At 40.9% G+C, this 17,738-nt stretch overlaps 1 protein-coding gene across 3 annotated transcripts in view; it reads right to left on the bottom strand.

Annotated features, from left to right (window-relative positions):
* Positions 1–17,738, bottom strand: part of LOC137969886 (peroxisomal membrane protein PMP34-like) — a 47,293-nt gene that overhangs the window by 7,033 nt on the left and 22,522 nt on the right. For all 3 annotated transcript variants that reach the window (XM_068816290.1, XM_068816288.1, XM_068816289.1), the window contains exons 7-8: positions 17,305–17,403; positions 8,264–8,325 (exon numbers count right to left, since the gene is read on the bottom strand). In XM_068816290.1, the coding sequence (XP_068672391.1) occupies positions 8,264–8,325; positions 17,305–17,403 (161 nt within the window). The remainder of the gene's footprint in view (positions 1–8,263; positions 8,326–17,304; positions 17,404–17,738) is intronic.

Below are 17,738 nucleotides of genomic sequence, written 5' to 3'. Positions count from 1 at the left end.
ATAGACCAGGGTAGGAATTGAACTCACGACCTTCGGGCCAGATCACCGCCGCTCCACCGACTGAGCCACAAGGCCAGACGGGAGCAGGCCGTGGGAATTGAAGATGTCAAATTGACGGCAATGAATACATACAAGCACAAGGGGTTACGTTTATGGCTCACTCGGTGGAGCGGCGGTGATCTGGCCCGAAGGTCGTGGGTCAGGAGCCCATCACCCCACCCTGGTCAGAGTTTTTCCCTGTCCTTGAGTGGGCCCATTCCATGAGTACGGCTGACGCTCACATGGTTTACATGGGTAGAAAATAGCACTTCACATCACCCTCTCATAGTTAATTCTATACATGGATATACTTGCTTATAGATGGCTATAGACGCTGATATATTGGTTGCTATTCAACCTCGGTTAATGAATTTCTCGTGCTCTGATTGGTTCACTCAATCTCGGTTATCAGCTCATTAGTTTGACCTTATACGGCAATTGATTGCGCTAAGAGCCGCTAAGCTAAATTTTTTTCGCCGGAAAGAGGAATTTCTCTCCGAATAAAGCGAAAAGAAAAAACCTTGTTGTGAAAGTTTGGATCAATTCCGACCTTTAAAAATAAGCGAAAAGGCAAGAAATGTTTTTGTGATGAGCCTGCGTCTGTCTGACCACAAGATATTACACAACATCGCATCTTCATCAAGTTTTTTCGATTTCGCTCGGATTTTCTCGCTCGTATTTCGTACTTCCAAACTTTTGGCGTTTAAGGAATTTAATAAAACAATTATTCCATTCGAGCTTGTTGGATATGAGACTGGTTATAGCGAATTCGGCGCTACGCGGCTCGTTGGCTATTTGCCATCTCATATCCAACGCGCGCTGATGGAATAATTGTTAAATACACCAATTTATGCACTTTATGATACACTTTAATAACCCTCCTTAAAGTACATACCGATTTATATCGCAAGCGCGATTTATAAATCGCAAAGGTACTTCAATAAGTTATTTATGAAAAACAGGACAACTTTTGCGACATTTGATAAATACCACAAAATATAGGGGAAAAAAGTTCTTAAATAATATTTTTACATTCGGCGCCCCATACTTGCTGTTATCAAAGCTAAAAGGCTTAAAATCGGACAATAAACTAATTTTAGCACGTTCTTTTACCTTGCGAAGTCAATTTGTAAATAACATGATAACTTCCGTCAACAAACTCGTATGTTAATGAGACAAAATGTAAACAATGACCTCCGCAAAGATTCACCTATCTGACGCAAAATGAACTGCCAAGTACAAAAGAGAAAGGGAAAAAGGTAAAGGATCGATTAGACGGCACAGTATCAAATTTTTATTGGCGTAATTTCAAACAATTGTAATTTTCGTTTTGTCCTTTTCTCCTTGCTGTGTTTTTATTTGCTTCCACCCGACTCGATAGCTTCACTATTTTCGGTTGGACTACAACTCTTTGTAAAATATTGTAATAAATGATGTTGCTATGTTCTTGTTGCATCAGTGAAAGAGAGGTTAGTTGCTTAAAACTGTTCTTGATCCTAAATTTAAAAAAAATTGTTTGTAAGCCTTGTCCTTTCTGTCTATGTCTGTAGGAATCGGGATTGAATTCTTACTGAAAATAAGCTTTACCCCACGCGATCAGTTTTAATAGCGCTTTGCGGGAATCACTAAAGTAAATATTACAATTAAGAACGGAAACGTTTTAACCTTGTAAAGACCTGACTTAACTAGGAAACACTGTTGCGGACACATTGTTATGTTTCCGGGGTGGCTAAACTAGCGGGAAGCAAACAAAATGTTTTGCTGCCCCGGTGGCTAAACGAGGAAACATTGTTTCGGAAAACAAAGGAGCTACGTATGCGCATAATAATAAACTGACTTCCGTAGAAGTCTGGGGTAGGATGCTTGCATTTTCTCGTCCCAGGGCTAGACACAATAGACCGTCACAATACATGTAAACATGGCGTCCGACCTTTTCAGATGGCGTCGGCGGTAAAATGGCCAAAAAATAGCTGCTTTGTGTATGATAATAGATTGTTTGGACGACAAAGGTGAAGGAATCCGAAAGAAAGGTCCAGATAGAGATTGGCTGCGAAGAAGAGTAGAGAGAGGGTCCTATGCAGGTATCGTAAGAGAATTGGCGGCTGAAGACCTCCCATCGTTAAACATTATACGCGTATGGACGTGAACTCCTTTCGTCGCCTTGTTGAGGTGATAAGCCCAAGGATCGTCAAAAGGAACACAAGAATGCGATCTCCAATCTCAACCTCAGAGAGATTAGCCCCAACACTGAGGTTCCTAGCGACGGGCGAGATCATTCGTTCCCTTGAGTTCCAGTTTCGAGTGAGCAGAACTACCATCTCGTACATTGTGAGTGAAGTGTGCGAGGCCATATTTTCTGAGTTGGGAGCCTTGTGTCTGGAATTCCCGTCCACAGTAGACGAATGGAAAACGATGGAAAACAAATTCAGCGAAAGGTGGAATTTTCCATATTGCTAGGGAGCTCTGGACGGGAATCATGTTGTCATGCAGGCGTGTGGACTGGGCTCACTATTTTATAACTACAAAGGGAGTCACTCCATCGTATTAATGGTTCTTGCTTGAAATAATCTGGTGTCCAGACGGAGGAGTGTGGAATCGAACTGGTCTCTGCAGTGCGCTGGAAAATAGGGAAATTAATCTCCCACTGCCCGAACCATTACCAAACAGAACAGAAGACTGCCCCTACGTAATTGCAGGGGACGATGCTTTTTCACTGAAGCCGTTTTTGACGAAGATTTATCCTCAGCGAGACCTGGACCTTGAAAGGCGGGTTTGTCGCTATCGTTTATCGCGGGCGCGAAAAATAGTGGAAAATTTTTTTGGCCTTCTTGCCAACCGATGGCGAATTTTTCGTGCTCCAATTCCCCTTCAACCAAACAAAGTCGAGACTGTCATCATGGCCAGTCACCCTTCACAACTGGCTGATCAAAGGACCATCGAAAGATGTTTATGTTCCACCTCATGTTATTGACACTGTCAATCCGTCCTCCGGTGAAATTGTTCCAGGTTCCTGGAGAGATGATAGCACTCCCTCCAAAAATTTATTGCCTTTGGCAATGGGCTGAAAGCTGAGACAATGGCAACAATCCATCCAACCATGCAAAAAGAGTCAGGGATGAGTCTGAAGAGTATTTTAACTGGGAAGGTGACGTTAGCTGGCAGTGGGAAATTATTTTGAAATCTGTTACAAGACGTTTGTATTACACATGGAAATCCTTAATTCGTCTGTGAACACACACAGATTTCCGGCTTTTGTTTTACGCTGCCGAAAAATGAAAAGCCGGAAATCTGTCTGTGTTCACAGGCTAGGAAATCCTTGATTGACAAGCTTTCCTTCAAGTCAGAAATGACAAAATATGGGTGTGTCTTACCATAAAGCAAGAAATTTGTACACAAATTTGAAGTGGTGAATCAGCAAATGTTTAGGTTAATGTGATCAAATTTAAGAAGATTGAATGATATGTTGATGTCTTGGACTAGAAAATATTACTGTAAAACTCAGAAAATCATGAACACTTTGAGTTGATTCTAAAAGGTGTACTGACTAATCACAATAATTTCAGAACAGGCCAGCAAACCTCGAAACCAAAAACTAATTACCGTTGCTATTTGCTGCCTATTCAGTTCACATGCCTAATTGGCTTTTTCCTTGCTACACAACATTCAATATATATTTCTGGTGTTCGTGGTGTTCTGAGCTTCACAGTAATGTAAATACCGGTCCCGTTATTTTAACTGCCGTAAACAGCATGCAACTTCTTTTGAGGTTGCTTATTGAAAAAGTCTGAAATTGATAACATTCACCTGCTGGTTTCTATAATGGCAGAAAGACATTTATGGGGGTAACATAGTTTTGCAGCATTTTTTTTCCGCAGGCAATTGTTTAAAAAAAGAGTAAAACTCACCAAAGTAAAAGCAACAAAAATTTCATGTACTTATATTATAAAACATGCCGAGGTGCAAAGGACAATGAAAAGAATCAGGGTTTACTCTAACTTATTGAAGTTGCTTATATCATTCTGGTGACTAAAACAGCAGTTGACTAACTAGACTCCATAAATTAAACATGTTGAACATTGACAGTCTATCAAATTCAAAGTTGTCATATTGTTACAGCAACTAGCTAAACTTAAGATACCACTGTGAATCCTATTTTATGGTCAGACAATAGATGTGTAATACGCACAGACAATTTTCACTCAGCAATAATCTCATTGTCTAGTTGATTATGCAAGCAAATTATTGTTCTGACTTTCATTCTATGCACATTTGTATGTGGAAGAAAGTCATGTCCCTGAAGTATCTTAAATTATTATCGGTGACATCAAACATTTGGCAAATCATGGTATTTCTGCACTGATCATGTTGTTCGCAAATTATGTTAGACTGTAAGTATGTAATAAATTTATAAATTAGTAGGAATTACGTTTGCCCCTAAGGAGTCTAACGATTGATTGTATAGGCTGTGGTCAGTGAGTCCGATTTTACCTTCATTGGGAAATGGCAGATATACCGAAGCAGAAAAAAAAATACCCCTGGTACATGTATCAACTTTACCCAGGTAAATAACAACTCTAGGCAAACTTACCGAGGGAAAACCAATTTTACATGGGTGAAAAGGGCTCAGTGTAAACACAGCTACATATGTGTGAAAACTGAAGCATCCATTCATTTTTTTCACTGATTTTCAATTACAAACATGACCTGCATGGGTGGTTTTTCGAGCATCTGACTTTTCTTACATAAAAAATTGTGGGTATTTCTATCCAAATGTATCAGTATCAGCAGTCCGGCATATCAAAGATCTCCACAAAGCATAAAAAATGGAGTCATGTAGAACCATGTAAACCACTCTTTTAAACATCTCGAAATGTTTAAAAGGTGGAAAACTGACTAGAGAAGTACTGTTCAGCCGCTCTAGCAACCGGAGCTCCATATATTGGGTTGTATGAGCTCAACTCCACGTGGCCAGTGGTTTTCTCTGAGCCATGAAATTCAGCCTCAAACAGGATGTCGTTTATCCTTCCTCGCGGACTCAAGCGAGCTAGTGTTCTTGCGACCACCATCCCAAACGCGTCTTCTTCAGAGAGTTCCACTGCTGTTGATGGCCCTTCATTTACTTCTTTCAATATTCCGACAGCTCTATCAAGGACTGACATTCTCTTTCGGTTGAAGTCCTCCTTTGTCTTCTTTGTTGGATTTATGGCCGGGGATTCATTATCATCATCTTCCGTTAACTTGATTTTCACTGTGCCAAAGCCCTTTGCGGCATTGTGGACGATAACCGTGACAAGAAACTTTAACAACTTGTACCACTTCCAAGAGGAGTGGTAGACATCGCTTGTCAGTTGGCCAGACTTCTTTTTTCGCTCCAGGGCTTTGTTCCCTCATAAATTTCGAATACGAAAACTAATCGCGCTTACAGCTATGGGGAAAAGCGTTTCTTAACATTTTACCTGCATGAATCGTCTACGCTCGCTCGTACTTTCTCCTCCATTTTCGCCGTTATGGTCATGCGTAGATATTTCCTCCTAACCACGCCTCCTCAGGGACCACTTTTGCGCTTTCAATCCGGCCGCTATCTTACCAGGCCGGTTGTTGCTCAACTTCTCCGGGATAGCGCCATGGTGGTCGGTCTTCCCCACCATAGCCTTAAGGTCTCGGTAAAGGTAAATTTGGGCGGAGTTATTCAGCAGACCGTGAACTGCACTTCTGGAACCTCCTGTCCCGACGGACTTTTAAGATATCGCTTCCAAATTTTCAGTTCTAATAAATGATTACACTACCCCAAATATCATGTGAGGAATTTCTTGTTTGTCTTCGGAGACTGATTTTATGGTACCTTTTCTGCCCAAAGTAAGTAAGAGATGACAGTTTCGACTTCGGTGCGTGATAATTCCTTCAATTCCTACCATAACAAAAATTCCTCACACGGTATTGGAGTGCATTCATTAGTGACTCGATGCAACTGAGTGCAGTTATTTTCGCAATAAAGTGAAGTGGCAGGAGCTTCTGCAGCAGATTCGGTCAAATAATTTAATCTGTTAGCTTTAATATGATATATACTTTGACCCTATAAAAAAAATAGCGTCGCGACAATTTCATTTTTCCGCGGACACCTCATTTTCCTTTACCGAGACTGTTGGAAGAAAATTTCTATATTCCATCTTTTTACATTTTCGTGTAGAATAGGGTGACCCTACCTCTCATGTAAACCAAACCGGAAAATACAATAGGCAAGGGTTACCCTTCTAAGAGGGTGCCCCTTCTAGAAGGGTCACCCTATCTCCATGTAAACAGGCCCTAAAAAATGCCGTCATGTCGCTGTACAGTGCGAGAATTTCTTTGCATCGTAGCCCTGCAAGTGGAGCCGTGTGGGATCAGTGGCTTCGATTTTCTCATACGCACAGGGCAAATGTCGCACTGGGTGGTATTTTTGTCGTCTGTTCTGAAGATTTCACTGTTTTGAGAGGGTCTTTCACGTTGGTGAAAGAGGGTCTTTTCAAGTTGGTGGATCCAAGCGGACAATCCGTCCTATTCCGACCGCATGGAAGAAGGGACCGGAGAAGCCATCCTCCACGCGATCGCATAGAAAGGTACGTATGAACACATGAAATGTTATTTGGTCTTTACACTGGTTTATAAAAGTTGCATACATCAGAGACGAAGACGTTTCTACGACTGCTGTTTTCGCCAGCTCAGAACAGTTGATCTTGAGGATTTTGTATAACAGGCTGAAGTGTACAAGTTTGTTCTGCTGCCTAACTCCTACATTCTACATTCTCCTACAACGCATCGGTCAACTTCCATAGAGCATGTGCACTCTTCTCTTCAGGATTTACAAGAAACTCTAGGCAAGCAAATTTTCGTAGTTAGTTCAATGCATGAACATTTCTGGAAGTTGAGATTTTGCAACGTAGATTGTGCAAATGTGTAAGCAACCTTTCCACTAGTTAACGGCCCAGAAAAATGTTTCCTGTCTACAAGCGACACAAATATAACAAAGAGCATTTCAAACCAGTTTTTGACGTCTTCTCCACCAGAGAATCTACTCCAAAGAATCTCGTCTTCCTTTTCTTCTTGGGCTACTTGTTCCCGATATTCAGCCGCTTCTTACTCCATGGCAATCGGCTTGACATTTTCGTCGTAAGGCAAGACGTCTTCGCTCGCTGAAACAGAACTGTCCCCCTGAGGCCTCGGAAGATTGTTCTTGACTGCTTTCACTGGATTCACTGCATGGAATAATCGGACATCTCGACCTCGGAGACGCTAGACTTCTCTTACAAAACTCGATAAAAACAGAGGAATTGAACTCGAATGTCAAGCCTCTGACGTCATGATTAGGAAATCTGCTTTTCAATTGCGGGCTCATTAAGAACGAAGTTTAGTGATGGCGGCCAAATTTTAGGACACTTTGGAGCCGAAAAATAATACGTTAGAGGGTTTGTTGTCAACGTTCTTTGTCAATTATACATAATTAACCCAACGCCATATTTTATAACAGAATAAGGCCGAAAAAAAAAAGCGAATTTTCGTCCAAGCACTTTAAGGGGCAAAGCTTCCGCACTGGGCCTGCATCTACGGCTGCTGCTGCCGGCGTGCCGATTGGCTTATTAAGGTACTCGGTCGCCTGACGTCTGACTGCTACCAGCTCTATATTCGTATTCTAAAGAGCGTTTTTCCTTTCAGTCGCCCATAAGATGGCTTCTGTTACCGACCAGTTTTCGCATGTTTGGCTTGGGGGCATGCAGCGCCTTGCACGCATCTGTGGCGGTCAAGTCTGGGCAGCGACTTCCCCCAAGCTTGCTGACTCGTTTGACTTTGTACATTGCTCGCTAACTATTTTCTGATCCAGCACGCGCTGTTTACCACTCAGCGCGTAGAGCTGGGGAGATACGTGAGGTTGTTCTAAGTCACGCAATCCAGAAGTCGCATAGGCTAAACAGCCGCAGGGTAGTGTTCCCCTCAAAAAACGCCAATGCATCTATTGTCTCGTTCTTTTGCGCCTTGCGTTATGCGTTTAAAAGCTAATTATGTTGATACCAAGGAACAGTGACATTAGCTAAAAATAAGCTTGACCCCAGTCTGTCCTCTCGCTCTACGGGGCAGCAAGAAGGCGGAACGAGGTTTTTATACAACTGTGTCCTCCAAATCACAGGGCAATTCCATTTCCATCAAAAACCAAACATAAAGGAACAAACAAACCATTGAGTCCAATAGATACCTTACAAGACTTGTCATCTGGGAGAAAAAGTCTGACTTGCCATTTGATGTTCTATGTCCGGACTGAAAAAAAAGAGACAATAAATTGCATCATAAACTAATATGGTAGACACTACAGCTGCCCCTGCGGTTAAGTATAGTTGTATGCAGAATTCAATGTCTCCAGAGCCCAGGTAGAAGAATGACCATTAACAAACGGAGTAGCTTTAGCATAAGGCTATTGATGTTGAAGAGGGAACAAAACAAATCAGTACTGAATATGAAAAGGGCGTTCCATAGTTTGGTGTCGTTGGGAATGTAAGGAGTAGAGCGTTTGATCATGGCGGACACGCTGTTGTAGCAGTCGAAACAGAAACTAAAGGAAACGCAAGTTCAAATTTGAAAGAACTCGGAAATTCAGCAAAAATATGAAAATAACTTGCGGCCTAATAAAACGATTTCCCCTCAGCAACAAAATTTGCGAGATGAAAACACCATAAATTTTGTGCCACGAATATATCAAGTTACCATCAGCGAAAAAAGGTTTCGGGATATTTTTGTTACTTTCAATCAGAGTTCAATTTTGCTCGTACAAGTAAAATCGCAAAATCGAAAGTGACATCGATTTTAGCGGCCACTTTAGACACCGGGTTTTTGTTAGTTTGCTTTTTTCTTTTTTTTTTTTTCAAGTGTCTTAAGTTCGGAAAGATACATGTGCGATTTAACACAAAGATCACAATCGTTGATGCTAGTCTAAGTGTCAGCTGAAGTTAAGCTCCTCCGAATAAGGTTAGTACCTGGATGGGGGACCGCTGCGAAGTCCCTGTGACGGCGATAGCTAACTTGATTTCATTTCTTTATTTTGTTTGCCGTTGAAAGCTATTTTCTTATGTTCTTTCTACGTCAAAACGGCTGAAAAAACTGGTTCCCAAGAAATATTGGAGTATTTGTTCCATGCAAAATAATGTTCACAGTGGAACACACAAGTACGAAGCAAGATCTAGAAATAACGTAGAAATTTTGGTTATGACGTCAGCGTACGCCCTTCCGCACAGACTGTCGGGGTGGAGATGGGGAGGCAGGACAGCCTCTGCGAATGGGAGTGTTCGGGCAATTTCCTTTGGCGGGAAATCGCGTGGCAGCGTTACATTTGGCAACCCTCGTTTTTCTGGCGGGAAATCATATCAGTGACGAGCAACGGGATAAAGATCAGGAAAGAGACCGAGAAAAGAGGCGACAAATTTTGAGAAATTTAACCCCCACTCCCCCACAGGATGGCGGGTTTTTACAACGGGGTTTCGAGTTTTTTTTTCCCAACGAAGCCGACAAAATTTGGCCCCCTCGGACATTTTTCCCAAAGATGCCGACAAATATCAACCCTTCGGATTTCATTTTTCAAAGGGTGCCGACAAAAAAATCAAGGGTACGGATTTCAGCCATCTTTACGGCAGGGGGGGGGGGGGGGGGGGGGCATATAAAATGGAACGAAGTAGGCCTGAAAACATTTGCAATTCCGTGTTGACAGAGATTCTGGCATTTTTCAACAATCACATTTATAAACTTTTTGTATGAAATGGATGTCCAGTCGAAGCGAATTCACTACTTTTTAGCTTGACTTTTTAATAAGTAGGATTTTTGCTGTTGTTCATAACTGAAGTGAGAAGATGTAAAGGTTATCAGTCAAACGGAAAATTGTTGGGCAAGAGATTACTGTGCGTGTAATTTCAGTTTTAGTTGTTGATTACAATTGTTGGTTATTGTTAAAAAAGCTTGTTTGTTTACTGCTGTCATCTCAGAGGTGTTTGATCACTGTAAACTGCACTAGTACACTAATGACGATTAATTTTGCACTTTATGCAGACGCATAATTATTTCCATATACACTATATTGCTTTCTGTGGTCAGAAACGGGAGCTCCGCTTTTAGGCTTGGCTAAATTTATATATTAAACTGAATTTGAGAAAAATACAGGAAGTAAAGAATTGAACGGTGCCTTTACGTCAGAGAAAACATGAGAAAAAAACACCTCCCTCCGTGTTTCTCGCTAACTTCGTGACGTTGTTGATGAAAGATCTCAATATGAAGTTCCTTTACAGGAACAAATTGGTAATATCCCTGGGACAATAGGCTAAAGAAATCAGAAAGCAGAAGAGACTAAGACAACATTTGAAAACAAGACTGCTTTTGCATCTCTCTTTGAACTAGTATGCGCGTCATAAGAGAATAGCCATGTTGCTTGCTTTCGTATTTTGCAAAAAATGGGTGGGATGGAGGAAAATGAAAACGCGCTTCTTATACTCTTTAATTAGTTTTATCTTGAGGCAAGCTTAAATTTGGTGCCCTTTGAGATTTGCGGGGAACAGTGTATTTATAATCAGAACCCAAATGAACGAGTTGTCGTGCGCCTAAGATTTAAATAAAGTAATGCCGTATCCAAATGACCGCAGAAGGAGACAAGGATTTCAAATATCATATATTTCAAGCTTCGTTGAATTTCAAATAAATCGACGATCTGTCGATATCCAGTCCAAAATAGGCCCTCTCTCGTTCGGTTTACTGTTAGCAGCCGGCATATACAGCAATTGACATTCGAATGTTCTTAACTAGATGGTAACTGCGCAACAAAGATTTCAAAATTTACCGAACTGATTCAAATTAAAATAATCCGATTGATTTGACCAATACAAAGCTGTAGTGCAGCATTTGTCTTTTTCGGGGGTTGACATGCAGCAGCGAAAAATAACGTAATGGCCAAGCGAAGGTATTGTCTCGAAAGGTTCAAAAGCGCAAAGGAATACTTCTACTGCAATACAATCTTTCTACCTTTCCAGAAAATTCATAACTTTAAATACAAACTTGTGATGACAAAATAGAGGTTAACAATTTTGTTGGAGCACCACAGGCACCCCAAGCTCAGTGTGAGCATGGCCGACAAAGATGTAAGGATTTATATGGGAATCCCGATAAAAAGGTTAAGAAGATTATTATATGAAAAAAATCTCAATGAAAAAAGCCTAACCTTATTACCATTTTGGATAGCTTCCTCCCTGTGTGGTTATTTTCCAGATCCGACGCGATTTGAGCCATTTTTCAATTTCTGGGTTGTCAACGGGTATAATGAAATCCCAAGGCCGGAGACTAAATTCTCAGGAGCCACCAATTGGAGTCAAATATTTCTGGATAAAATGTTCCCACGGTCACAATTCCACGTCAGAATCAATTGACAAAGATTGAACTTTTATCTCAACCCATCATCAACGCAATAGCAGTCCTGCGAGCAACGCCGGGCGGTGAATATTGCAACAAAACAGCTTTCGAAAGAGTGCTTTATCACCAAAGTGGTTACGGCTTCCATCGTTGACGACAAACTGAGCCTTACTGGGGTGGCAGACTGTAGTTTGTCAACCACAAATTTCTTTATTCCCCTACGAGGTACGTTCAATATTCTCGTTTCATTTTTTTGTCAAAATCTTTAGCTTTTGCCTAGAATGGCAGAAAAACACGATTCCCGGTTCCTCCAGCCCGACCATCGAGGGAATTGATCAACCAAATAAGAATTCTTCTCTCGGAGTCGGTTTGAGAACCGAGACCAGTGGGTTAGAGGCGACCCTTGGAAATATTAACAACAATATGGCCAAAATGTCTACATTGTAGCCTTTTGGAAATGATGTGTAGTTCTAGACAGCAAAGTACTGAAGATTATGCAAAGTCGCCACCAGCGAAGCGACAATCGGTAGACTCCCTTCATGAACTGTCGCGCTCAAACGACAATTATTCTCCACCAATCAAGAGGTTTGAGTGCTATCATTCAGATGATGATGTAAGTCTTTATGCCGATGATGATGATGATGATTTGGATTGTGATTCATCGATACAAAAGGTCACCGAGCGAAAAAATTCATCGCAAAAGGTCACTGACCGTGAAGGCGGGAAAAAGCCCACCACACTGCCCAAGAGCCTCCTTGATTCCTCTGAGGAAGGAGACGCCACCGGCGATGATATCGACCCCGATGTAGCTGAACTACTTAAGAAACGTTGTGGAAAGAAAACGTAACCCTGAAAAAATCAAAGAGATTGTGGAAAAACATAAGCGACCCGAAAATTGTCCTGAGCTGAAGCCCACTCGGGTGAACCCAGAAATATGGAGACAACTGCATTCCAAGCAGAGGAAAGCGGACCTGAAAGTGGTCAACTTTCAGCAGCTTGTACGAAAGATAACAACAGTAAATTTGCAATCACAGATTGGTTGGCAAATAATACTCAGAATAATACTGATTTGATTACAAAGTCTGTCGATAGCTTGGCAATGTTGGGGAACTTGAATACGCAATTAGCCCAGTTGAGACGGGATCAGATACAGCCAACCCTCAGGTCCAAATACAAACTCATTTGCGCCATTGAAGTGCCGGCAGTATCTATTTGGTGATGATATAGCAAAGCAGCTGAAAGATGTTAAAGAAGCTAGTAAGATTAGTCGCTCGGTTACTCACCCACCTAACAAGAAACTTCCCAATGGGAACTACCGCCTCAGTGGCCAGGACCGTGGTGGGTTCAGTGACTACCGTAACAAATCTCGGAACAGGAATTTTCTATGGAAAAGCCAGTCCAAACCGTTCAGGCACCAGAAACCCCAGGGCCAAAGGACAGGCAGCAAATAATTGAGCGGTTAAAAGAGATACGAAACTCTGTAAGTGTCTTTGAACAGTTCCTTCCTTCTTTGTCATCTCATTTACAGGACGCCCGTTCCAATTTTAGGGCTAGCTGCATAGCTACCGATTTTGTAGCCTGGACTGAAATAAATAATGATAAGGAAGTTTTGTCTGATGTGTCTGGAGTACATATCAATTGTATTGAAAGACCAGTTCAACACTGGCTGCCTCCCCAAAAATTTGATGACCATGAGTCAAATAGAATAGATCAAGAGGTTTCTAACCTTGTTGAAAAGAGGGTAATATAGAAAGGGTTGAATATATCCCTCATCATATACTCTCTAGCACATTTCTTACACCTAAAAGAGATGGATCATACGGGCTGATATTAAACCTTAAGAAATTCAACTCATTGATTGTGAGCCACTATTTCAAAATGGATTCTGTGCATACTATCACTAAGTTGTTAGCTCCCAATTGTTTTATGGCTAGTATTGACCTTTAGGACGCATATTAGTCAGTCCCTATCACAGCATCTGATCGTAAGCTCGTATCTTTCAAATGGAAGAAACAGGTTTTTCAATTTACTTGTTTACCAAATGGCATATCTTGAGCCCCCAGGAAATTTACCAAGTTATTGAAACAAGCCTTTGCACACTTACATACCAAGGGTCATAATCTCTTGCTCATTTGGATGATCTTTATCTGTAACGCTGCACTTATCAAATTGCATCTGATTCAGGAATGTAATTGAAACTACTTTACTACTTGAGAAATTGGGATTTATAGTACATCCAGTAAAATCAGTCTTGGTGCCTACTCAGAGAATAGCTGTTCTTGGTTTCGTGTTAAACTCGTTGACTACGACAGTAATGTTGACAAAGGAGAAAGCAGTCAATTTGAAGCGGTCTTGTGCGCTCTTATTACAAGACCCAAAGGTAATCAATCGACAAGTGGCACGGGTGATTGGTCAAATAGTGGCCAGGTTTCCTGAGGTTATGCATGGGCCTTTATACTGTAGGAATTTGGAAGGTGGCAAATCCCAAGCCCTTAAAACCAATAGAGGTAAGTTTGATGCATACATGTCCTTATCTAAGGAGGCATAAAAAAATTGCAATGGTGGATAGCTAATGTAGAAAATGCACATCACATGACAAGCCCCAGTATAAAATAACTACCGATGCCTCTCTTCTAGACTGGGGTGCCGTACTGGATGACATTCCCACAGGGGAAAATTGGCCGTATGACGAGTCTCATGGCTTTGAAAACCTTTGCTAATGACAAATCTAATACTCACATCAGAATTATGACTGAAAACCCAACAGCTGTTAGTGCAATCAATCATATGGGAACCAGCCATTCTCGTTCTTGCAATTTTATGGCAAAGGAAATTTGGGAATGGTGCCTTGAAAGAAACATCTGGATAAGTGTAGCTCATATACCCGGTACACAAAATTTTGTTGCTGACTTTGAATCTCACCGCAATGAAAAGGAAGCAGAATGGATGTTAGCGCCATCCTTTCTACATTGAAGATGCACTAAACGAGTTAGACTTTATCCAGGAAATTGACTTGTTCGTGTCACGTATCAATACCCAGTTTCCAAGATGTGTCATCCAAACCCGATCCATCCGCCTTTGACGTAGATGCATTTACATTGGATTGGTCTACACTAATGTTCTATGCCTTTCCTCCCTTTAGTGTGATCCCAGCTGTCCTGAGAAAAATAGTAGCAGAGAAAGCCACAGGTGTTTGCAACCTCCCAGACTGGCCCACGCAAGAGTGGTATCCCAAAGCAACACAAATGTTGATGAAGGAAAGAGTAATCTTGAAAGCCAAAAAGGATCTCCTCAGGCTTCCAAGCCATCCCGAGGAGATTCACCCTCTGTGGCACAAGCTCAATCTTATGGTTTGTCTCTAATCAGGGACAGCTTAGATACCTATGATCCATCACTAAGTGCTAAGGAAGTTCTAATGGCGTCATGGAGAACTGGAACTACTAAGCAATACCAAACATATTTAACCAAATAACTAAGCTACAGTAATGAGAATGCTGTTGATGTTTTCGGCCTGGTATAAACCAGGGTGTTGAGTTTTTGATGACACTGTTTCGTTCCGGTTTAGGCTAGGCCCGTTCTGCGTTATCATCAATTGTCACCCTGAATGATGGCAGCAAACTTGGGGAACATCCTTTAGTTTGTCGCTGCATGCTTAAAGGGGATTTATGAATTGAGGCCACTCAGCCCTCCCTAAGTACAATCATATTTGGGATGTTAACATTGTACTTCATTTTCTTAAGACCTTTGATTTTGCTTGTAAGCTGTCATTCAAAGACCTTTCATTAAGGCTCACAATGTTATTATGTTTGACTACGGCTCAGCGTGGGGCAAACCATACATTTGTTGGATGTGAACTACATTCAAGCATTTGACGACAAGTACAGAATAACCGTCATGCAGAAGCTAAAATTATCTAAACATGGAGCACATTTGGAACCAATCGTACTGCACGCTTTTGAGGAGGACAAGAAACTTTGTGTGTTTGAACACCTTAAGGAGTACCTTAGTAAAACTACGGATCTAAGAAATAGCCAATCACAACTTTTGACTAGTTACATAAAGACTCATAAAGCTGTATCAAGGAGTATGATTTCTAGGTGGACCAAACGAGTCATGAAATCTGCAGGTATCGATGTCACTATGTACACTAGTCATAGCACCCGATCTGCATCGACTTCTTCATGTGAAGCAAAGGGTTTCAGTATTACAGAAATTATGAAAGCTGCAGGATAGTCTAACTCTGATACCTTTGAGAAATGTTTATCAGAAGCCTGTTGACCATGCTGTTAATTTTGGGACTATGGTTTTACAGCAGTATCTGCAACAAATGTTTTTGAATCAACGGTTGCAAATGCAGCTCATTGCATTTGAAGTTTGTTTTGTTTGACTGTTCAATAACGTTAAGGAGACTTCTTTACATTTGCCTCTTTATATCTCTATTTTTGGATTCGTGGCACAGGACTTTGAAATCTCATGTGACTCCGTAGTGACAATGACTGATTAACAGGATAGAATTATAAAATTAAACGAGACTTACCTGTAAGTTGAAGTTTGATTAGGATTCTATCCTGTCATCAGTCTGGAACGAAGGAGTCACATGCCCGTATCCCACCCTCCCTTTTCCTTCGTTCCTTTTATTGTCTTCCTGTGCCACTCTAGTTGACTCATGACAGGATAGAATCCTAATCGTTTAATTTTATAATTTTATTATAACCGTTGACAACCCAGAAATTGAAAAATGGCTCACATCGCGTCGGATCTGGAAAATAACCACACAGGAATGAAGCTATCCACAACGGTAATAAGATTAGGCTTTTGCATTGAGATTTTTTTTTTTCATATAATTATCTTCTTAACCTTTTTAACGGGATTCCCATACAAATCCTTATATTTTTGTCGGCCATGCTCACACTGAGCTTGGGGCGCCTGTGGGAGTACGTGTTTGAGGATGAAGGCCAAGGTGAACTTCATCTTAGCTAGCTACGTAATTGTTTGTAACCGGTGGAAAACTTGAAACAAAATTTAAATATACATTCATGTGCCCTCACCGAGGCCATTTACAACAATAATCTACATGAAACAATAGTTGACAACAGGTTATTCGACTCCGTCGAAGAACCTTTCTTGAAAAGGTTTCCATGTGTTATACTTCTTTGAAGGAGCTTTCTGCGATATCAATCCTTAAAGGGTGTCAACAAAACCTGTCAAAACGATCGCTTTGCTAAAAAAAACCTAAGTTGACCCGTTGACTATCCGAATAATGCTGAATGCTCTAATTTTAGCTCTCACCGCATTTATAAGTCAGAATTATTTCCCCGGAAGAAATACTGATCGAATTATTTTGTAATTACCGATGAATCATACAAATATGTTTATGTATGTATAAACAATAACTTCTGACATTTTCACCCTGAACAGGAAAATGAGAAGGGAAAATTAAGTGGAAAAAGCCAACAAAGGAAACACAATTCTCTCTCGCGTGCTTCTAGCTCATCAATACCCAAGATATACTTTAGGCGGACTTTAGTGACGATCTAATGATGCCTTCCGTCCTGCGGGGGCAAAATGCTAAACACTGAATGAATATTTGAAAAGAGGATTTATATATATAAATAACGTGACGAAAGGGAGGATTTAACGATTACATAATCCACTGAAACAAAGGACTTAAAAAGATAAATCCTTATTATTATACGTCATCAATGGCATTGCGTAAGCCGGCACACCCCGGGTAATTTCTCAAGCCCTTCCCGGACTTTTAGTATCTTTTGGATTTATAAGCAATTAAGTCAAGTATGATTATTCAATCACAGCAGACATTGTCTCAATAATTAAATAAGAGTATGATCAACTAACCCGCAGTCTGCATTGAGCCACTTGCAATGGATATGTCAGAACTGTAGAAACAGCTTTCGCAATTGCACCCAAAACAAAATATTGTCTACCGCGTAAAACCTACAAAACATCAAGAAATAACGTTTTTCAAAGACAAACCAGATTTTTAGTCTGTGAAAAAACACTATAAGCGCTTATTTATTCCAAATTGCACGAACAAGACAAAAGGATTTTCTGAAGTTGCCCCATACCAGAATTAACTAACGTTCCAATGCGAAATATGTGCGATTTCCGTCAAAAATATTACCCCAGTTTTAGGAATGAGTGTTTCTTTTTTTCGATAGAGCATAAAATGAATGCATGTAATTGGACTATTTTACGAAAAAACGCAAGCACAGTTCGCGAAATCGTTAGCAGGTATCTTTCTGAGACCTACAGGGACAGGTAATAATAAA

The sequence above is a fragment of the Montipora foliosa genome, chromosome 9, assembly GCF_036669935.1.
Source record: "Montipora foliosa isolate CH-2021 chromosome 9, ASM3666993v2, whole genome shotgun sequence".
In the NCBI taxonomy this organism is placed as follows: domain Eukaryota; kingdom Metazoa; phylum Cnidaria; class Anthozoa; order Scleractinia; family Acroporidae; genus Montipora; species Montipora foliosa.
The sequence above is the reverse complement of the archived record's forward strand: the minus strand, read 5'-3'. Positions and strand labels throughout refer to the sequence as shown.